This window comes from Rhipicephalus microplus, chromosome X, assembly GCF_043290135.1.
Source record: "Rhipicephalus microplus isolate Deutch F79 chromosome X, USDA_Rmic, whole genome shotgun sequence".
Taxonomy (NCBI): Eukaryota; Metazoa; Arthropoda; class Arachnida; order Ixodida; family Ixodidae; genus Rhipicephalus; species Rhipicephalus microplus.
The window spans coordinates 410,201,328-410,225,121 of record NC_134710.1 but is presented as its reverse complement, the minus strand read 5'-3'; the positions used below and the strand labels follow the sequence as shown (position 1 = coordinate 410,225,121).

The 23,794-nt window shown below is 49.4% G+C and overlaps 1 protein-coding gene across 2 annotated transcripts in view; it reads left to right on the top strand.

Annotated features, from left to right (window-relative positions):
* Positions 1-330: 330 nt before the first annotated feature.
* LOC119160975 (cell polarity complex component crumbs) overlaps positions 331-23,794 on the top strand; it is a 234,921-nt gene continuing 211,457 nt past the window's right edge. The window contains exon 1 of one of the 2 annotated variants that reach the window (XM_075880257.1): positions 331-705. In XM_075880257.1, coding sequence (XP_075736372.1) covers positions 672-705 — 34 coding nt within the window. In that variant the 5' untranslated portion in view covers positions 331-671. The remainder of the gene's footprint in view (positions 706-23,794) is intronic. The other variant, XM_037413268.2, reaches the window with a different exon arrangement.

Here is a 23,794-nt window from a genome sequence, read left to right as displayed (position 1 = left end):
ATAAAGACAAAACCGGGATACCCTCTCCGTTCAACGAGCGCCGCCGGCTCATCTTTTCGAGCGCATCGTCAGCACTCTGCTAGCAGCAGGCCACCTCGCGCATTTCGTGACGCGGCCGCAACTTGCAAAGCCAGGTCGCCGCCGCCGGTGCGCGCCGTGCAGGTTTCGCCGCGGCTCAACCCACATTCCTGAACCTTTCCTCCTCACTGGTCACGTGGGAAGCTGCTCCTCACTCACGCCGTGCTAGCAACGCCGAAGCGCTGGCAACGCGAAAAAGCCGGCCGGCAAAAACACAAACAGAGAAGCACGCCTGTGCCGCCACCTGCCGACGTTGGATCCGCCTCGCTCACCGAAGAAAACTTTTGGTCGGGCCGGTTGTGTCGGCTGTGCGGTGTTCGATCGCGGCGCGGCGAGCGTGGCAGGTGTGGCTGAGCTCGGCGTTCGTTGTTCGTCGTGCTGCGGGCGCCTTCCGATCACGAGTCGTGGCATCGGTGTTTCAGTGAGCGGTCAACCTGTGTGTGCGTTGCCAAAACACTCACAACGATCGCGGAAAGCATGCGTTGGACGAGCGGCAGTCTCGTGAGGTGACAGCCTGCACGGCATCGGAGACGCGCAGTGCAACGAGGCGGCTGTATTATAATGACCACGCGTGCTGGACGGCGACCACCACAATGAACGGATTCTCCATCCGGATTTTCGGCGCAGGTAAGACGATTTTGCGAATCTTGTGTTTGGTGCTTCGTTCGCACTCTGAAAACCTCGCATGTCTCTCATTGACGGCACTTGTGGAAGAGACTGGGGGTCGCCTTCTGTGGCGGACCCCCAGTCTCCACCACCCCTGGAATATGTGTCCCTTCTGAGAACTGCGGTGCCAGTGTCAAAAAGCGGCGCGCTGGTCGAATCCCGGGTTCGCTGCTGGCGCCCCGAGGGAAAATGAAGCCGGTGTCATGGACAAACTTGTTCGGTGCTCAGCCTATTTTTTTTGCTGTGCAGTCGGTGGCTCCGCTGACGTCGTCGCCCACTTGCTTGGTATTCATGATATTCCAACGCGGTCTCGCTCGTCCTTCCGTTTGCCTTGTGGGCAGCGTAAGCCGAACCAGTGAAGCCCCCAGGAGTGCTGGCGCCGTGTTTGCGTCTCTTTTTCACCGCTTCAACATCGATGGTCGAGTAGCAGCGATCGCATGCCTTGTAGGCCGCGCTGTTTCTTGGCCTCAATAGATTTACCTGGCTCGAGTGGTGGCCTACTAGGAAGCGGCGCTGTTTGAGCGAAACCGGCCCATGTGGGCCCCACCTCTCGCCGTCGTTTGGACCGCGATGCTGGTTCGCGTCAGATGGCAACGACCGGCTGGGCGGCTAGATTGCGTCGTTGCCTATTGTAGATCACCTGTCAGAGACACGGCTGCGGTAATGACGATGCTTTGAAGCCGGGCGGATCCTCGTGGTTTGGGGAGGGCCCCGCTGGAGCCATACGCAGCCGTGGAACGTGGATATCCAATGCCGCGCGTGTACGGTATTTAACGTTGCTGGGCTTCTAAATATAATCCCGCTATTTTCCCCACGCACCGAGCGAGCGTGCGCTGCAGCGGTTTGGTTTGTCTTCGAAGTGCGTGCGCAGTGCGTCTAGTGCTGCTAACGAGCTAATGTAAACTACCCTAATGAACCCTGCGTTTTGTTTGTTTCGTACGAACGATTGCCGCTAACGAGTTTGCAGACTATGTTGACAGAGTTTCATCTTATCCCCCCTGGCATCATCCTCCTTGCGAACGGCCTTTCAACTGAGTGAATCGGTGCTTAACTATCATTAACTGCGCCAGAATTGGGAACCGTTGCAAGTTGCATTTATTTTTCCTTGTTAGTGTACTTTAAATTACTGTTGTAAGTTTTGGGGTTAGGAGCTTTCCGTCACCACAGATTGGCCAGTGCGTTTGAGGCCTGCTTCATTTGTTCATGCCGTACGTTAAAAGCAGTCATTAGATATATCAATACGGACACCTTTACAGTCTAGGAATATGGAAGGCCCCGTCTAGACGCTTGTTGTACCAGTGTGTACCATTGTACCAGTGTGTTGTCGAGCCACAAGCAAACGATCGCCTTTCGCTCCATTTAGACGCGTGCCCTTGGAACTTTTTAAGTGAACACTGCACGATGCAAGAATACAAAACGCACTTTAGTGTTTGTAGGCCAACTCTCTCTACCACACCGTTCGCGTTTCGGGCATTATCGTATGTGCGCTGAAAATCGCTCGGAAACAGCGCAGCCAGTTGACAATGGCGGAGTTCCGCCAGCGGCGCTGTTGTCCCATGGACGACGCTTTTAGCGGGTACGAGTTTTCGATCGGTATCGATGGTGCGCGCCTGCTCTTAAGTGCCAATCGTGGAAAATGTTGCTACGAGCAGGCAATAAACACAACCTGAAAGCGATGGTCCGCGTTTGAACGAGTGTCTTCTTTCGGTATAATCACCCAATCTGGCTACAGAGTGTAGATCATACACTCGGTGAGGCGTTGCTCGGTGTTACGAAAATAATCAGGAAAAGCAGAAAAAAAAAGACGTGGTGCGCTCCGATTCTGATGCGTGTGCAGTCAGCCATGCATTTCTGCTGCCTGCGCCGGGTATTGTTCGCAGTGTGTCCTATACGTGGCAAGGAAGAAAAAAATCATTCGTCGGACGAATTTGTTACGAGTTGCGCGAAACAGCGCGGTCACGGTGCATAGCCAAGCAGCGATTTCCGTATTCGACGCGAAGCTTCATCAATGACCGACTCGTGAATGTTGCATGCTCTGTTTGGGAAGCGACTGTGTTTTTTCTCTGTGCTTTTTCTTTTTTTTTACTGCTGTAGCGCCGTTGCCATATGCCTTTCCCCAAGGTTTACCCATTTACCGCCCCATCGCTCTCGTTGCGTCGGAATTAGTTTGTACCCATACGGGTCGACGTGTAGATCGATCACCATGCACGAAAGAGCTGGTCACACCGCCTCCTTTGCGGTATCGTGGGTATTCAGTGAGCCCGAATTGGTCGTTGCGGTAGATCCGTTATATTTGATGCACTTCCTATGTACGATTGACGTACATGCTAATACAGCTACGTCTCGCATTTCTTGTTTCACCTTTTCTTTGTATATGACTCTGTTCTAATTTGCTTGGTTCTTTATTTTTTTATGCCACCTTAATGTATATATATACGTATAGCGCCAGGCTGGCGCCGCAGTATCGTATCGCGGTTCAAAAGTGATCGAGTGTAAATTGTCTTCTGTTGTTCACCTCGGTGACGTTTAATTTCTGCGTCGATCTATAGTACAGTGATTTCGTCGATACTATATCTGCCACCTTTGTCGTAGATGTTGCAAGTTCATTGACGCCATTGTTTGAAGCACGCGACAAAGCAGGAAAGCCACGGTACTGCACTCTTTATGTTCCATCACTGGGCGATGGTATAGTTTTACATATTCGACGTACCCCAAAAAGAAATGTAACAGTATTACATGGCGTGGAAGTCGCAGATCACTTGCTTGAAACGATTAAGTGCACACGCTCATAGAACAAAGTATCAGGAATGTTGGATTCTAAAGCAGGGGTAGCAACCGAAAGATAATAAACATCCGAAGTGCTTGCTGTAAAATACCAGAAACATCTCAGCAGACTGTGGGATTAGGGTGCAGCGCACCTAACACATGTCAAGAAAGACCAACGTTCAAATACTGATTGTAATTGTGGGGTCAAGTATAATACCCTTCATTCGGCCTCAGCAAAACACGCGCTGCGAGCATCCTGATGATGCTGTTCCCGGCACGCAGGACTTCAATGCGCAGAGTGAGTTCGAGTCCAAAGGGCAGCTTTTATGGAAGAACGCGTCAATCTCAGCCGTCGATATGCATTACTGCTTTATTGGAACGCCCATAGCACAACAGATTATACCCTATGAAAAAAAAAAGCGTAGTTTTCTCGTGTTATCACCATGGTTCCGGTAGTTCGCTGCCACGAAGGGCACGCGCGTTTGGCATAGCATTCTTGATAGCAAAGTGGCAAGCGGGGGACGGAAACTCTCTATACCGCCCATGTACGTGCTTTCGCATGCAGCGGCAGCGCCGCTTTTACCACTGGTGGCGGCCGGACATCCAATTGGAAAGAAATCACGAAATAAATAATTTATTTCATGACGTCACTGATGAGATGACCAAATAAGAGAGAGAATGAAAAAAGAGGCCTGCTTCATCTAAAAAATTGGACCATCTCTTCGAAGGGAACTCTGAAAGGATGCGAAGCAGCAGCGTTGCGCACGGGTTGAACGGTGCTAACGCGGGTGCTGCGGTGAGAGTTGGAAGATTCTTTTGAAGCAAAGTCTGGCGTAGGTCTTGTAGCTGACTCGTACAGACATGTTTCAATGCTTACGTTAGGCGCGCGTCAGGTTTATTGCGCGTGAACCAACGAGTCGGTGGTGGTCGCGGCATGTGTTGCTGGCGAATGGACTAGGTGGCAACTGCGGGCACCGCGCCGAGCGCGTGGCGGGCGAGAGTGACGTGAAGGCGCAGCAACGGCGTGACCTACTTGGCACCACGCCAATACGTTCGGCACGTTCGTACGGAGGGACAGCGTTACACAAACTAGTCAAAGAGCTGCTTCGGATCTAAAAACGAGAGAAGTGTTGCTGCGGAAGCTCTCCTTTCCCGCTTCGCATGCAAGTAGAACGCGCTCGTGCCTTCTTTCAGGTCTGCTGGCCTCTTGGGCCATGCGGCTATTCGTAAAGTTTTGTTAATCATTTCTTTGAAATTGTTCTTGTCTTCTCAAGTGGTGAAAGTACAGCTGACCGATTTCTGAGTAAGATGAAATTCGATTGGCACAAATAAAATGAACTTTTTATTCCCTTTGATGTGATCGAGGAGCGGGCTACAGGCAGCCACCCAGGCGCCGGCAAAGGAGACACCCTTGCGAGGCTTCTTGCTGACAAAAACATGATTTATTTACATACTTACTGTCCGAGCGCACAGGCAACGTGCACTTTATATCCTCCGTCGGTGCACGCGCATCTCCTCGAACTCGGGCTGTGTCCCAGCGACGCCGATGCGCGTTACCTGCAGTGCACGTGGACACCTCTTGCGTTTACAGACGACGTTTAGCAGGTACGTCGATGAGCGTCCATTTCAGACCGGGTCGGCATTGCCAGTTATAACACCGTTATGTATTAAAAAATAGAGGCATACACGTAGTGTGAAAGTGTCCATTCATAAAAACAGCTTCAAATTAATATTGACGTATGGGGATAATGAGGAAACATTGAGGCCTGAATATACAAACAAAAATTACCAATAATCACGAGAAATCACGTCTGTTATGACGGCGCACATAGTTTTCTTACAGAACATGAATACCAAATAAGAAACGTTCATAGGCATGGAGAGGCTTGAAGCGATTTGAAATTTTTTCAATACAGAACGTTGCTGGAAACAGTGTTTCGGCAAGTTGACTTGTCCTTGTCAGGGCAACAGCATTGATTTGACGAAGAAAAGTTCACTTGTCTAAACTTCGGCTGCAGCGGCATTCTCTGGCGATTTCTAGAAGCGTTTTGTTGGTCACATGCGTTTGGGTGACAGTATCAGAAGTATAGACTCACAAGCTTCCAAACCGCAGCTACACGAATTTTGTGAACAGATAGGAACCTATAATTACTTGACATCATTTGAACTACACGACAAAAGTAAAAGAAGCTGAAACCATGTAGCCGAGCCAATTCAAATTCAAGCCTTTCAATAAGCGCATTTTCCCGACAGCAGCCTGGCTGCCGTCTTCATCAATTAGTCCAGTGACACTGCACTTCTCTCAGGCCCAGTCAGTCTTGCAGAGAACCGGGTTACTCATGTACTCATGCAAAATGAATACCCGCTCGAAAATGGGTCGAAATTTTTGTGTTCACACGTTGCCTTTAGGGAACGCTGAAAAAGCTTCGCGGAACTTGAAATCCCCGGGTTAGCACATCGTGGAGCCGTGAAAAACATGTTGCCCGATTTAGCGATCTTCGACGAATGCATGGTTGACTTGTTCGGCGTAGCTCACTGCGGCCTCCGTTCTCTGGCCGCCACCCCTTGCTATCTTTAGCTTTCCCGTAGTTGACACGCCAACCGAGTGAGATAACCGAGCGTGATCCAACTTCTAATACCGCTCAGTGAGTGGCGAGAAGGAGCGCAGGCGTGGACTGAAGGCAACCACTTCCCAGGCTTCGGCCTATTTAAAATTAAGGAAGTGAGAAATAAAAAAGGGGCAGACAAGATTGAATTTATTGCAGTGGTATCGAATTAAAAAAAAAAGACTCGTGAAAGCCCATAAATGCGAACATTCACGTCAACATCGATCGGTTCCACCAGATCTAAGGACGCCCGGCAAACGGCACGAGCGTGCCTTCAACTGAAACTAGCGCTGTGAGTTTTGGGGGCCTGTGGCGAGCGTCGGGTTTTCAAGAATTGACGCGAGCAAGTCAGATGATAACTAATGTTTCGTGGCAGCACTACTCCCTGAATAGTCTATTGTTTTTTGTTTTTTTTTGTAGGTGTACTGTGGGAATATCGAGAACTTGAACTGGTATAGCGCATTACGGGGAAGAAGAAACGGCCGAGCAGACCGACAAAAGAGGACAGAGCGCTCTGTCCTCTTGTGTCGGTCTGCTCGGCCGTTTCTTCTTCCCCGTAATGCGCTATACCAGTTCAAGTACGACAGTTCAACTCGCCCAATCTTCAACACTCGTGAATATCGAGAAGCTATCGTTATTCGCCGAGCGCTCGACAGCCACTGATTGACGCGCGTTTGATCGATCAGGGGCTGGCACAGCCCGCGTGATCCACTGGCGCATTCCGGGCGAGCCGCTGACACGTGGTACCGGAGACGCCACGATCGTCCCGAGGCGATCTGTTTGTCTGACACGAAATGCGGTCGCGCCTCCGTGCTTTTAAACACTATAGTATGGCCGACCATCGAGAGCACGTGCTTCGATGAATCGATAGCCGGATATTGCTTAGTCAGCAGCGGCCGATTTCTCGGCACTGGTAACGAGTGACGGATTGTTCACGTGACGAGAGTCCGCGTGCATTGCAGTTTACGTGGCGCAGGTATCGTGAATCAGTTGCTGCAGCATGCGGCAGATCCTCTCCCTTAAGGCGTCAGGGAGCAGCAGCAGCCTTAGCCGCACGCCTGCTCTAATTACTAAAGCCTTTAGCATGCCCGCCTGACTCTATAGAGTGCGATGTTTCGGGGTGTAAACCTTCTCTTATGATTCTAATGTTTGGTTTTAGTCTTGTACTTTATTTCATTGGATCCGTTCTGACGAAGCGTGGCTTTCGAAAAAAAAAAAATCTACCGCTATCCAGTTACCCTTCTTTCGTTGTTTTTTTATTTTTTGTCGAAGTCGCGTGCAAATATTCCGTACGCCCAATATGAATCGGTGGCTATGGCGTTCGTGCAGCGTAATGTTGCGGGTTCGCAGTTCGATTCCGAACCGCCTTTTGATTGTTTGAATGCGAGAACGTGCGTATAGTGGATTTGGAAGAATCGGACGCTGGCTAAATTATCTGGCTAAATCCGCATCATTCCACTGTGTGCCGTCTCTATAAGTAACGTTGACAATCTACACGTTGAGGCTTCAAGGGCCACTAAAAAAAAAAGATTTTTTCTCGTGGTAGTATTAGTAGTAAGTTTACCCGTAGTCCATAATGCGAAAAAAAAAAAAAAAGATGAACTGTTGCCGCGTGAGGATGCTCGGGAAGCAATAAAACTTGGGAACTCGGGGGTGTGCATACGGGGGCCCTCTGTAGTTTTCAGTCGGCGAAAGCGAATTTCATTGTTCCCCGAGGGAGCCAGACACTACCTATCGTATTTCAGGAAGTTTCGTTAAGCCAATGTAGCCAAAATACGAAATAAACATTGGAATTTCTCATGTTACGCTGACGCACACGTGCGGTGATTTCGATGCGAAATTTTTAAAAAAAAGAAGAAACTGACGTTCAAAAGCTCGATCTGACTGCTAGAGAATTATATTTATTGGGGTCTACATTATTTGTCACTATTAGAAATCACTCGAGTAACAATTATAAGCTCTATCTTTATAGAATTCCATTTATCTGGGGGTCAACTTATAGCGTCATACCTGTACATAATGCTCATCGTTTCTTGTCAGCAAGGAAACTCGGATATCGCCAGGCGGAAGTACAAACGCCCCTTCGCAGTAATGATGGCAGTGGACAGCTACATCGCAGTACCTGTAGTGCAGCTGTTGACCATTTTGCAATGTCACGCACGACTCGCGTTCGTACGCAGCCATCACGGCATCGTGACACCACTCGCTCGGCGATCTAGTTTCAAGTAACGCTATGAGTCATTCATTCTCTTTGGCCTCGAGCTTACCGCGATTTTCGCGGAATGAGCGAAACGAGACGAAACTGTTGAGGAAGGAAAGACGAAGTACCTTTGCATCGGGCGAGGAGGTCCGGTCTGGCAACCAACGCATTCCTCCTCTCTGGCATGCGGGCGACGGCTAAGGGTCGGCGTGTTGATGCTACTACGTATGGCGTTATCGAGCAATTTGCCGTGTATTAGGCCAACCTGCGGATTTTTTTTCTTTGTTGCTGGAACAACCAATAATTGGTCAACAGGGAACCACTGCGCTGTTTTTGGGTGCAGTAACAACTACAGAGAAAGGAAACTGCTGTCGGAAGAAATGTGCCATGTGCATCACCAGACGCGGAGTTTTTGTGACTGTGGACTCTTCAAGTTGCATAGTTTTCCTGTTGACGAGGAGCAGTGGCTTATACGGCTTGAAAACTTAAACGGGAAAAACTTTGTACCTGCCGCGGGTACTCGGGTATTTTCAGAGCACTACTTCTCAGGTGAACGAACCGCAATGAGTTCCACACCGATGCTCAACCTCCCAATAATAAGCCACGCGTAACATTTCTCTCTATCGCAACTCAAAGTACAGTGGCACCGAGAATCACTCATATATTGCGATTTAAAAAAAGACGATAAATAGGGTACGCGCAGGCAAGTCAGCGTCGTTTGATGTAAGAGCTGTATTCAAGTGCACACCTGTAAAAACAAACGAACGAGTAAGATACGGTCACTCATTACCATACTCTATGTATGTTCGTTCGTGCTTTTGAATGTGTGCGTGTAATGTACAATCGAAAAATTGGGGTGATGGGGGGTTGAATTCTCCCTTTGCTAGCACAGAGGCTCGTAATTCTGCGTGTCAATACTGAGCGTCAAAAAACTGCCCAGTTATACGTCCTTAATTTCAGCCCGAACTGCACCTCCGAGATCGCAAGGACGCGCACATGAATACGTACCTAATCTCAGAGGCTACCTACGAACACTTGAAAGGTGCGTTACATTACAGAGGGGAGCACAGGACGCTAGGTTCATATATTTCACCCACCCCTCTTTTTTATTTATTAATCGGTCGCTTTACGCAGACTATGGTTATGCAGCCGAGAGTGAGCACGAGGGCCTCTTGCTCGGCAAGTCCTGTAGTGACCCACGGCCGTTGCTGTGCTCCCCTCTCTTTCTCGAAGTTGCAAGCGAACTTGCTCCGCTCGCATCCGCTATCTCTAATAAGCGACTCCGGGCGGGCGTATAGGATATTCGAAGAAAGTGGAGCGAGGAGGGGGGGGGGGGACGCATTATCGAAACCGGCGTGGCTCGTTGGCGCTGGCTGGTTCAGGCCCCACTCCTGGGCGTGCTCTGAAACGTAATAGCGCTCTCTTTTCTTTCGGGCCCTGCACGTGTCCCATGCGGCAGAAGCGGGTTGGCGACGTACTCGGGATGCTTGTCTCTTCTCTCCCCTTAATGGTGGAGCTTTAGTCGAGTCAGCCCCGATGAAGCGACCAGTGTAGGAATTACAGGGAATGATATGACCAAGAACAATAACAACAAATACAAAAAAACACACACAGTGTAGCTGTTACTAATTGAATCACTATAGCCAGAGAGCTCAAAACGCCAATGTGCTTAGCTTTGGGTGCACATACAAGGTAACCTTCTTGGGTGCTCAAAATTAAGTGGCGTAGGCGATAAGCTTTGGCGTACCTCAATTCGTAGAACGTCAGTACGTTGAACCTCACGAATTTTGTAATCATTAATGAGCTATAGAGTTTACTTCATGTATATGTGTCATTGCGGTGCGACACTAGGGTGATATCATACAATTGATTTTCTTTAGAGAACGCCCTTTTGTTCTTCAATGGCTCCCATTGCGCGCATAACTCCAAGCGCAAAGGCAGGCTGCAAGCTCGCTGGCTGGCATCATTTTCGTATTCTCCCTTTGCTCCGCACGAGCTTATAGCGTATACACCGGACCCGCGCTTCTTCCAACGGTCGCTTATGGAAGCAAGGTTTCCGTCAACCTTCAGTTAACCTCTGTGCAGGTACCCCTTTCTTTCTCTCCCTCTCATTGGCTACAGATATGGGCGCCTCTCATTAGCTACAAATTTGGGTGCTACGGGCAACCGCGTGGTGCACGATTTGGTGCAGCTCGCGTACGCGATAGGGCGACAGCAGAAAAGACCGAAACTGGGACGAACGTAGCGGTGCGTGTATTGGCGGCTCTCTGTCCTCGCTCGTATAGTGCGCCGTATACATGGAAGCGTCGGTGCAACCACTGTATACGTCGGATATCGTGCCATATACTTCCCGCAGGGCCATTGCGGTTCGCTCAATGACCTTCGAAGAAAAACAAGGCGACTTTCCTAGGCATCTTCGCATGTATACGTCGAGGTTTGAAAGTCAAAACGCGCTCAAACAGGGTCGCGACGCAGCGCGACGTCTCCTCGCTGGATAGCGGTTGTGCGCCAGAGAAGGGGCGTTGTCCATATTGACGTCCAAGGACGGATGAAGAGCAGGTATGCGATTTCTTTCGCCTGACTACCGTCCATTAGCATGAAGTGTTTGTTTCATGTCGGAAGATCGGGAATGCGCGTGGAAATACGCCACAGTGGTTAAAGGAACGTTTAAGGCGCGTGCATTGATTTTGTTGCCAGGACGTGAAATATGAGCGTATGCACAACGCAGTGTCTTTTGACTTAGTCGAGGCGCCCTGGGTGTCTTTACGTCAGCTGAAGCGTTCGGAAGCGGACCGCTGTAGAGACTTGAGGTTTAACAGCGCCAACAAACACATGGCGCACAGGAAAAGGACAGCGCTTGTCCAGTCCTTTTCCTGTCCGCTGTGTATTCGATCGCGCTGTTAAACCTCAAGTATGCTAAACCAACTAGCCCAGTCAGCCACTTTGTTACGCTGTAGAGAGTTGCCGCCAGAGTTATTTCTTGCTGCGGCAGCCATTTTTCAGTTCTGCAAACAAAAGAACCGAGAGAATAGAGAAATACTTATCGCGAAGCGTAAGTCATTCGCTTATACATTTTTACCGGGAGAATTTAAATGCTTTAGTTTGCTGTTTCAATGCGTTCTGCATGCGCACTGTGTCTTTCCCGCACGCCATATATCTCAGTGTATATTCAATCTTCATTTGCAAACTTATTACGCGACCTCGGAGGAATGTATTGCTCATCAGAGACCCCACCTCTTAAAGACCTCTACAGATGTTTTTGTGTAAATATTAGATAACGTCCAGCGGTATTATTTTTAATCGGAAGTCACCCTTTTATTCTTTTTCCGGATTCCTCACTCTGGCTTGGAGTCTATTGTACAGCACCGCCAACGTTGTCTCTTTACTGCTTAGTTGGTTGGAACGGGGGCATTCAAGCTACTGCGATTAACTGTATATGTGGACTCGTTCCACGGAATGTTCGTTGGCAGTGGATCTCTTCACTCGCTCCGCCTGCCAAATGACCGAACGTGTTTTCGTCTCTCTATTCAGAAGGCCTCGTGGCTGTTACCTTTGCGAAATGGTCTATCTGCAAGTGTCTTGTCTGCGTCCTGAAGCCACGCCTCCGTGGATAAGCGCTGTTTAAAGGGGCCGTGACAACCAATTTTCGATCATAATTCGCGGCATGTGGTCTCATCCATGTGCGTTCTCAAATGAGCTGGCGAAATTTCATCGCCTTCGGCCGAGCATTTAATTTACAATTGAATATCTTTATTAACACGCCAGTGGCCTGAGAGTTGAGCAACACTGGCGCGCTCGTGAGTCGTGACGTAACAACCAGCTTGCAGTGTGAACGTCTCCATTCCGGCTAGCGATATTGTTCCGTGGTCAGCTGCGCGTAAAATAGAGATAGTTTAGCTATAAATCGCCTCAGCTTGGCTCTGAAATCTTTGGGACGTTAAACCCCACATATCAATCAATGATCACAGTGAAATTGAACGATTTGGAGCGGTTGAAACTTTGGTGGAAGACGATGGATCCGCTCCGTGCCGCACCTATAACGTCACACGCGGCGGTGGGCGGGTTTGACAGCCGGCGACTTTTAGAGCTTGTTTTGCCCGCAAAAAAAAAAGAAAACTTTTATTGCCTGCTTTTCACGTTTTTTTTTTTTTGCGCAAAACCACAAATGGTTGGGTGAACGTGTCTTTCACGACAGGTTTACTTCAGGTTTGTTCACATTTGTGACTGATGGCTCACGTACGAAGAGTGCACCGCTGCTTTGACAAAGGGGCCAACTGTGGGAGTTGTTTAATTGAGTTGATAGAAGACAGCGTGACGGGACAAATACGCTTAACGAATGCAAGGCCAATGCTTTGCTTACAATAAGGTGGAATAGGTTAAACAGGAGCAAATGTGAAATATGAACAATTTTACACGGACGAGCTTTATAAACTTAAAACTTGGTTAGACGGAAGCGATGACTATATGCTCGAGTTACTTCGTGAAAACGGGGAGTTCATAAATAAAAACCGAGGAACGAATTTCCCGGTCCTTCAAAATCTGACATCGCTCAATAGCGACAAAAACTACTCTTGCATTGTGTTCCGCGGTGACCCTCGCCTGTGCGTGACTCCGCAGAGCGGCCCGACGGCGCCCAGACATGGAAGGATTCGTGTCGGGACGATGCATAAGACAGCTGCACGGGTGGCGAGCTGTAACGGGCTGCCGATATGCAAAGATGGAGAGAATGAATGCGGTGGTAGCACGAGTAGGCCGAGCAATAGGGAGAGAATAAAACCTTTACTAGGTTCGGCAATAAGGTTGTGAGGAGACGATCAGTGCCTTCCGTCGCAAAAAAAAAAAAACACGAAATATCCAACGAAATCGACCACTGCAGTGACACTGTGGGAGGTGTTTACAGACACACCAAAACCACTGCCACCCCTAGCACTATTTTGTACGTACGTAAGCGATGCACTTACTGCTCAGTCCGGCCCCGCCCCGGTGGTCTATTGCTAAGGTACTTGGCTGCTGACCCGCAGGTCGCGGGTTCGAATCCCGGCTGCGGTGGCTGCATTTCCGATGGAGGCGGAAATGTTGTAGGCCCGTGTGCTCAGATTTGGGTGCACGTTAAAGAACCCCAGGTGGTCGAAATTTCCGGAGCCTTCCGTCTTATAATCATATGGTGGTTTTGGGACGTTAAACCCCACAAATTAATCATCATACTGCTCAGTCCGTTACTGCGTGCATATGCATGGCATAAATCCTCGTCTCAATGGAGCTAAGGTAGTGATTAGGGCGATTAAACGTTTAAACATGGTAGTGACAGAGCGCACGCTCGAAGTAAAACCCGTTTGTATTGAGAAAAACTTGTTTACTTTTTATTTTTGCATGAAAAACATCGCTAAATAGCGTTTTGGGCTAAGTTAGCCTCATTGGTTCGGGTTGATGACAACATTGAACCCTATGGGTACCTGCCCGGCAATGGAAATTTCTTCGTTCGATCGGGAACTTCGTAACATCTGCTCTCGTGTTAAATCGAGTTTTAACTGTAGGTGTGGTGTATTCTCTCTGCAGAGGTAGTTCCAAGTTGATGCGCCTTGCAATGGTCTGTCAAGCTGCAATTCGAAAATTACAAGGTGTGCCTTAAGTTTATTAATGAACAACTTAATGAGTGCGATATTAGTAAGTAGTTGTGCATACATTGTTTTCTGAGCATTTCACCTATTCGAGAATTTTGTAAATAGTTCTGATTACAAAATAAAAATAATTTTGTTCTTCAAAATGAGAAAAAAGAAAACATTTTATTCGTTATAGCTGCGACAGGCTTTGAAAAAATCTGGACGCACGTAGAATGTAATTGGTATGCGGCTTAGTGACCAAGACAAGTAGGTCGGTTGTGCGGGCGTGCTGCTTCCTGTTTCGTTAATAGGATTATGTAACTGTTGTGTCTTGTGCATTTCGGCTTTTCCACCGGCGTTTTCCTTTTGTATGGTGCACTTACCCCCGAATGCAGAGATGTTACTTGGCTCGCGACTTCAACTTAACTTGAGCAAGTCGGCGCGAAGCAAGCAGCGGACTTCAAAACGCCCAAGTCAGCCTTCGCGTTTCATAGATGCTCAGGCTGTCTTGCTTGGTCAAGTCAAGAACGAGCTTCAAAGCAGAAACACGCTGCTCGCCTGCTAACGAGGGTATTAATGAAGTTGTTCGCGTAAGGCATGCATTACACCAAAAAAAAAGACCATACGTTTTAAAATAACTATAAAAACGAAGGGCCACAAGCATATTCTTGCCATTTTACGGCTAACGAGCGGCACGTAGTGCCTGCCACCACAGCGATGCGCAGTGTTGCTTCTGTAAAGCGTTCGTTGTCCGCTGGTTTTAGTGGCCACCCAAATGCGGTGCGTTTCTCCATGGTTGCTTGTTTGGAGGCAAAACAAGCATCGCGTTGGGTTCTTTCGTCGTTTTTTTTTTCTCAATCGAACGCCATGGCATGTATTTGTGCTGACCTGGCTCACGAGGTGACGCGATATTCACGGTATTTGCCTTTCTGTTCACCTGTGTGCATGCCTGTAATGGGCCAGGTCGCAGTTAATATGAAAAAAAAAAACAAGTTCTGGGAACAAATGTGATTCGTATCTTTTTGTTGAGCTTGGTAAATAAGAGAAAAAGCGGGGGTCAGGACATTGCCCTCAGCAGAATTCTGTCTCGCGGGTGCAGCAATGTATCGCTGCATGATGGTGATGCGGATAAAAAAACCCGTGATAGGGGCACCACTTTTTTATGTATGTGTAATTTTACGTAGCGTTGTGCTACAAGCGATACCTTTCCGAGCGAGAAACAGTGCCCTAGACGGGACGAAAGGATAGACGAGGCACACGGACACAGCACCGCGAGTCAATTTTTTTTTACCGAAAGCGACGGAAAATGTCGTCGTGTTCTAGAAAAACAGAAATAGCCTTTGCGGTTACAGAACACTTCGGCGTTGTCGACACCGGGGCTATTAATACGCACGTGTGGATAGTCGACACAACCTGTAACGCAAGGAAACTCAGCCACTTCATAACAGTCCGCCGGCTGCGGAAAGCGCACCAGCATCGCGTACAGGTGCTTTGCGATGAGTAGCGTAACTTTTTCGACTGCACGGCACACTGTCGACTACGGAATGCGGACGAAATTTCCGGTGACTGGTTGGTAAGTGCCAGCGCTGTAAAACCTGAGAGCCATCAGTAGCTGTAACACTGGATGCACGGGCTGTCTTCGGTTGTCCCCACTTTCACGGAGCGGCAACGTAACGAGCAGCTGCCCCACGGCGTTCTTCGTGAATCTGTACCTAGCGTGGAATTGTTGCTCATCGTACAACTCCATCGGATTTCCTTGGTCACGTAAAGCGGTTACAAGAATCTTCGGCAGGCAGTGCGCCTCAAAAAATGCTTTATGTATACGCTTATGGCGAGGCAAGCAAACTCAAAAGCGGCCACCTTTCACGCGACGTCCATTCGAGAGGTGGCCATGTTGGAATAACGCGTGAAGTCGCTTTCAAGCTAGCCCCGCAGCTGACTTGAAACTTGTCCTGACTTCGACCGAGCTAAGTCGCCTTCAAGTCATCCGCAAGTTCGAGAACGATTTATGGTGACCGGCAAGACTGTCTTGAGTCAAGAACGAGTCAAGTACGAGTCAAGTAACATCTCTGCATTCGGGGGTTAGTTCGCGTGGGCAGCTTGCCGCTTTCAGGGGATCCAATCCGGCATTTGGTACTAAGCCAATACGTAGTGTTGCGACTCCGGGTCCTGCGGGTCTCAGTTCTGGAAGCGGGCCCCCGTCCTACGATCCATCGTCCAAAGAGTCAGATGAGGCGCTCGGAAGAACGACAATTTATTTACATGGTTAGTAACTGAGAATTCGAAAGGAGGTGCTCAAGCAATTTATTTACATGGTTAGTAACTGAGAATTCGAAAGGAGGTGCTCAAGTAAGTATGAGCTTGCTGCAGAGTTAACAGGAACTAGGACTCGACAATGCTATATATGCAAAAGGTCTTCCGCTTATATAGCGCCGCCTTGCCAACCCTGGGCGCATTGTCCGCGGCTTCCGCCAATACGGCGCTCGGTAGTCTAGGTGCTCCACCCACGAAGGCGGGGAAAGGCACCATACAATGCACGTGGAGGAGGCACAGTCTACACGATGCCCAAATATGGCCACGAACGCACTGCACCAACGTTTTGCCCACGTCACCAAGATTTTCCGCAAGTCCGATGATCCTACATGATATTGGTTTCCAAGAACTCTTCCGGCAAGTAGGGACCACGTGCCTTCTTGTCTCTTTGTCGTCGTTCTGTTCTCGCGCTATAACTATCGTCTTGCTCGTGCGTCTTCTTAGCGCCGAACTAGTCCTGGGACCCCTTGTTCATGTTTTGCTGAAAGTAAACAGCCCGTCTTGACGGCGCATCCTGACTTTTAATGCGTCGAAATATTTTCGTCCAGTTCGCAAACGCCGAAAGACTTCAATAATGACAGTCATAAGAGTGGCTTGCCGAGGGAAGCCCTGTTCCCAGCCAGTTGCAGCCAGGTGGCGGATACTCCGTGCATGTGTTCGGAGCGCAAAATGCTGTGGTAGCCTTGGCCTCTATCGTCCCCAGTGCTCTCCGAACATTTTTGTCATCGTTTGACTTTCAAAATGCAGGCTTGGAAGAAGTGTTTGTGCGTGCGTGTGTTTTGTGATGTGACATGTACTTGTCGGTGTTAAATTTGTCCTTCGTCATTGGTCCCGCCGAGCACCATGTGTCTGCGTGAACCAGGTGGCCTTACAGTATTGCGCCCGGTAGTTATATTCACGGCGGCATTGGCACTCCCTTTGGATATACGAGACCTGGCCTACGCTGTAGTCCATTTGATAAAGCGGAGCCTGAAATATTTGTATAGAGGGTTTAAACAACGTACTACGAATGTCGCGAGCCTTGCGTACATTATCTTCGCATGTCAGTGCGTTTCCGTTTTCCTTTTAGTTCACTGCTCCCATATGGTAATGCAGAGTCTCTCGGTCGGCTCTTTTCGTCCCGGGGCAGTCTCCGCTCTCTGCTCCTCCACCAACAAGACGCGGGGGAGAGACAAAGAGGTTAAAGCTACGCTTTTGCGAGAGCCTTTCTCTTTCCTTCCAGGTTCGTGTGCCTCATGGCGTTTATTTAGCTTTTCTTGAAAGAAAAAAAAAGTGAGAGAAGAAACCTAAGATTTGGGGCCGCGAGACGGTGAGGGCCGTACGTGGTGCCGGCAAGATTAGAGGCGCCTCTTGGCTGTAGTGGCTGCTGTGGCCGGGATTTTAGTGCCTCCGTCGGCGGCGAAGACGGACGGTTGGGCGACCGGAGGTCACCTTGCCGACAATGCGGCCGACCGCAGCCGGTGCGGAATGTAATGCGGCACGGGGGAGTTGCTAGAAGGCGTTGCCAAGGTCTGAGTCATGCTTTCCACGGACTCCCTCCCTTACTTGTCTGGGATGGACCGCGTGGTTGGTTTACTGCCTCGTCTGGGTGCAAAGTGGTTTTGCGCGCCGCTCAGCGAAGAAGATCCGCTTGCTTGGACTTCCCCGCTCTTTTCCACACGCAAGAACGGAAGCGCTGGCTTCTTTTGCTTGGTTGGTTGCGGGCGAAGCGGCACTGTTGTGTGCCCGGTTCTCTCTCTAGTGGCATATCGTATGTCCAGAAATGCACGGCAGGAATGCTTGCAACGCCACCAGATAGCGAAGGTGAATGAGACGCGGCCGTTATGGGCTCTATTTTCGAGCACGCGTGGCGCTTAATGCTTTTAAGTTGTCAGGGCCATCACTTGCCAGAGGTGTGTGTGTGTGTGTGTGTGTGTGTGTGTGTGTGTGTGTGTGTGTGTGTGTGTGTGTGTGTGTGTGTGTGTGTGTGTGTGTGTGTGTGTGTGTGTGTGTGTGTGTGTGTGTGTGTGTGTGTGTGTGTGTGTGTGTGTGTGTGTGTGTACACGTGCGTGTCTGTGTGTGCCCCAGCGTGAGCACAGCTTGAGAAAGATAGTGCTGCGAAGGCTGACGCTGCTCTGTCGTGCGCAGCGTGGCAGGTGAGCGCTATGCGCGGTTGACGTAGTGTACCGTGGAAAGAGAAGCCCCCAATCCTTTTTTTTTCTATTTCAGAGCCGCAGAAGACGAAGGTGAAGACACGCGGAGTACTTGTTGCTCAATGTATACTCGGTGCGAACAAAGACCCGCATTAAGATATTTCCGGGCTAGTTCAATACGCATCCAAGGGTTCTAGTGTTCCGCGCCGCAAAAGCTTCCCCTTCAGTGATGATCTATAAAGAGGCCCGCGTTAATTAAGCTAGTTCTAACGTGACGGCATGGGGTTTCTACCGGTGAAGCGTGCATTACAGCGGTGGAAATTGGCCGGGTCGCAAGCGAACATTTCAGATAGTCTTTTTCGGAGCAGCCGGCATTCGGACGGGCGAAGTCGGCCTCGCCTTGTCACGGTGTGACTGATTAAGTGATCTTGGATGTCATTGCGTTTAGTTGCAAGTTCCGTCTTATAATAGTGTTTAATTCTTCCCCCCCCCCCCCCGAAAAACATGACTTAGCTGAAATTACGGTGTCTACACAAAAGCAATACGGTCGGCATCTTTTATGCTGACTGCATGGCTATGCTGTTTCCAAGCTTGACGCGGCACCCGCATTCGTTTCGATGGGGAGCGGATATATTGCAATGCCTTATATGTTGCGAAGCAGATTTTGCCCCCCCCCCCTCCCTCGATAGAACCACATGCGGTCAAACTTAGCCCGGATGACATTAATGCACGCTGGAAAATTTACCGCGGTAGATTTGGCACGCTGGAAATTTACCGCGATAGATTTGGTGATAGATTTTGGTTGATTGATAAATCAGTGAACACAGATGGAAGAACTCGTCAGCATGTATAGCATCATAGCGGGAGCCTGACCATTTCAACGCATTCCGGCGGTATATGTGTTCATATGTAAGGACGGTTGGTGAAAGAAAAAAAAACGGTAGAGTGCGTGCCGTCTGGTAGGAGGTGACTTTCTGGTGGTCTAACGGAGAGCGGGCCTTCAGTGTCTGACCTCTGCTGATGTGCCCGGTGATCTGTTAGGCCGAAGGAAATCGTCGCTGCTGATATGCCTAGCCTTGACGGCGGTTTTTTTTTTTTTTTGCGCGTAAATCTCCGCGCATCTCGTGTAATGCTCGCCCTCTTTTAGAGAATTCGCGGAACCTGATGTTATAGCGCATGACGAACCTATATGCAGGCCACAGCGAAAAAATGTGAACACGCAGGTCGTGTTAGTCGTGATCCAACCGCCTGCGTGTATATACAGCCGCGGCCACATCTTTGTAGTGCGCGCGAGGGGCCGGTTTATCGCATCGCGAAGCGAAACCTCGAGGCAGTTTCGGGCTCTAATGTAGTCAGCCTGACAGCTATGCCGCACATCCTTCTGACACAGCACCTCAGAGCCCGAAAACCGCCTTGAGGTTTCGCCCCGCAGAGCGAAAACCGGCCCCTCACGTGCTGAACGACGTGTCATAACAAGAGTATTATTGCTATAGTGTCTTGTACGCCGCCAGCTTCGCGCAGCACCTATATTCCCATGGTAAATGGAGGCTCTGCGCGGCGCTGTAATATTCGAAGAACATGGCCACCGTGGTCTACTCTGCGAATTGCCGAGCTTCTTTACGGGGTGTAAGAAAGGTTGGAGCCTGTTGATTGGCCCTTTAAGTCAGTGTATGGCGCAGACTTCGTGCCCTCCCCCTCTCAGGTGACTAGGAGTGGCGGCCGGCCGCCCCCTTGTGGAACGCCGGGCCCTGTAGATCTGACAAGATGCCGCTCCGCTGGGGATCGCATGTTCTATTATGGTATGCTTTGTTTCCTCGGCTTCTGACTTGTAAGTGTGGTGGTTTGGGCTAGTACGTATGACATGACGATAGGTATAGCGCGAGAACTGAATGACAGCAAAGTGATGTTCCGTACTACGCCGAAGAATTCCCATTCAGAGACATGAAAATTTTCTATTTTCTATTCCCTGCAAGTGTTGACGAAATTTCCAGCAAAATTTCCTGCACAACAGTACTCCCCCAAATGCGCGCACACACATGCTGTAATTACACGTGTCTCACACACTGGCGACTTTTGAAATTATGACTAGCCAAACGTTGTAGGCCCGTGTGCTCAGATTTGGGTGCACGTTAAAGAACCTCAGGAGGTCGAAATTTCCGGAACCCTCCACTTCGGCGTCTCTCATAACAATATGGTGGTTTTGGGGCGTTAAACCCCACATATCATCATCAAATTATGACTAGCCCCTTCACTACTGCACAACAAAAGCATGACTTTATTAATTCATATACTGTTAATACACTGCACATTGTGGGCTTCAAGTCTAAAACCACTAGTGAACTAGAAATCGCTCCGCGTAACTATCAGAAACAAATCTCAAACGCCATGCTTGCGTGGTGCATGCGTCAGAACCGATTGCAACAGGTGAAGGCGCACTGCGGCCACTAAAATTATCGGTCGTCATAGGAGGATTTAACCATTCCTGAAATACCCTGCAATATCACGAAGATTCTCTTTGCCCCTTTGATTGAAAATTACTGGCGAATATTTCGCAAAAAAGGTAAAGTCCCTGCACGGAACGTCATTGAACGAGTCTACTAAGCTAGGTAGCAGCAGCAGCATTTATATTCGCAACGCGGCCGCTCCCAGATTCGCGCGGGTGCAACGCGTGCGGCTGAAACACTTTGGCGACCAGGCCGGCGCGTGTCTGAACTTTCACCCCAGCCCTCTAGCTGTCCGGCACGATGTCCTGAACTAACGGGCGCGCCGGCGCAGTGGTATAAATTTCTTCACCGCGCGTCCGCTCGTGCAATCCGCTCGTCGAGCGCTCATTTTGCCCGCATCCTGAGCCGGCCTTTTGAACCGAATGCTGGCCTCCGGCCGGATTTCGCTCGTCAGATGCCGGTCGCTGCTCGGGTCCGCGCAGCGAAAATTGCCCCGCTCGCTGCTGTCCCTTAATTGCCGCTGCGATCGTGAGCGCGCGTGTTCACCTAAGTCTCCTCGCCGACGTCAATTGGCGTGCCGGTGTTTCTCGTATGCGTCTCTACAACAGAGAAAGTAGTCCCCAGTTTACTGTTCTTTCTTTCTTTCTTTCTTTCTTTCTTTCTTTCTTTCTTTCTTTCTTTCTTTCTTTCTTTCTTTCTTTCTTTCTTTCTTCTTTTTCTTTCTTTGAGGAGATGAACACTGCCGAAGGGGTGAGTTCCTTAACTCTGTTCCGAACATCTTTAAAAGTGCGGTATCAACTTGAATGCGCAACTTGCATCCGTGAAGGACTCGCTCGCTGGATTCCGTGGCGACCTGTCGTGCCCTCGCGATCTCCGACGACAGCGCAGCTCTGGCCGACTGGGTTGGTCCTACACCACCTCCTGCCGCCGGTCCCCCACGACGACGACAGCGTAGCTCTGGCCGACTGGGTTGGTCCTACGCCATCTCCTGTCGCCGACAAGAGCTCTCGCAAGTGGTGCCTCGTCCTCGAACTCCTGTGACCGTGTTTCCATCTTTCCTATCTCTCTTCTGTCGTCGCTCGCTGTCCCAGCGCATCTTTCCCTCTCTCTATATACCTTTAATCTTTTCCTTTCGATCCCTCCTTACCCCCATCCCTTGTGAGCTACTGTTGAGGTGTCGCACCAGATGCAGACAGTTACGGGGCTCACTTTTCTTTTCCCTTTTATAACCACAATCTCTCATCTGTGGAACGCATTGCTTTGCCGGTTACGTGTCTCGCGTGGCCTATAATAAAAAATTCCAAAATTTGTCTAAACTGTACCAAGTTGGGCTCGTCTTACGGTTAATATTTTTTACGGATGTAACTTTGTGTTTTATTACGAAAAACTAAGTAACCGTTCTTGGGATTTTTTTTTCATTGTTCTTGGAATCTTCCGGCATTATCGTTCTGTTAGGGAAATTATATTCGCTTGGAGAAATTTACACGCATGCGTGCTTCTGCAGCAGGTGACAACAGCACACTGGACCAGTCCTAAAGGCACTCGGTTTATCCTAATCCACACGAGACGGAAATTCCTAAGAAGGGGCTTGATGAGATGAAAGTATCTTTCCAACAGGGAAATGCCACTAGAGCCGGTGTTTTGACCAGAGCTGTGACTTGCCGAACGAAGTCGAGTCCTCGTGTCGAGCAATGTTTAATGGGTAGATTGATATAGGACACGTCACGTGACGCCACCGCATCATCAGGACGGATACAGCTGAGTGCCTCGTCGAATGAGGTGTGCTTTTTTCCCTAGGCTCTCACGGCTAATAGGTGACTGTAATCAGGTGCCCTCTAACATGGGTGTAAGCCTGTTGAGAAAACGGACGGTCTGACGTCGGCAGCAAGAATTGCCACACGCGACGTTGGAAGGAAAGATTCCCCGAGCCAGCACTGCATTGAATCGTGAACTAAGTTTACTTCAACTATTTTACTACCATTGGCCTGTTGATTGAGAAGAGTCGCTGACGAGTGTGAAATGATATGTAAAGGTCTAGATTACCGTCTAAAGCATGTACTAGTGCTTTAGCTCGAGGCAGCTATTGCTAAACCTACCAGCCAAGTGTGCATGTATATTTAACGCTTGTATCTGCCTAAATTAAGAATATATCTTTTTCAACTCTAGGTTCTGCACGGTCTTTGGACCAGAGCTGGCGTCCACTGATGCGTGAAAGGACCTATACTGCGTTTTCGTCGGGCGTTTTGGGTCGCAGATGCGTCTGTCTTTTGAATCAGCTCGGCGATCGCGCCCATTTACGGGGTGCAATAGTGGTCATCGTTATGTCCTTCCGATCTCCAGTAACAGCTGCCATGTGCCAGCAGACTGCACCTCGTGACTGGAAACTGTATTATCATTTTAAGTCTGATCTTGCTACTGTCCTACCAGGGCTTGAGACTTATACTTCCATCGGTACTCATCTCTCAATCGCATTGCGTGCCTTGGCTTGCTCTGATCCCCGTGTCACCGTAAGTACCCCAATCCCCCCCCCCCCCCCCTAATTTTCATCACACCTTAAAGTCAGTACCCTTTCAACCATGCATTGTCAGGGCGGACTGTAAGTTTCGTTCGCATATCATTCTGCGACTCTCCCGAAGTTTTCCGTTGCCCCATGGATTGTGCGGCGTCAGTTTTATGGACGTGCCTAGCTGCAGGCCTGCGCAGGTTCGAAAACTGAGCAGTGCCTCCGAGGAAATTGTGAAAGAGGAGATCTCGCCTACTCTGGAGGAATGCCGTTAAGCAACAGAGAAATTAGACTTCGTGGTCGCTCGAGAAAGGCTCGCACCTTGGGTCTCAGTTTGTGCAATGCTATTGCAACGTCTTTCTGCCCCGACGGCAGCCACGAGAAAAAAAATGAAAAATAAAATGAAGGAAACGAGCGTTCCGAGAGGATTGTTCACGTGATGCCCTTGCGGGCAAACAGAGAGTGCGAGTAGAAGGGAAGGAGAGA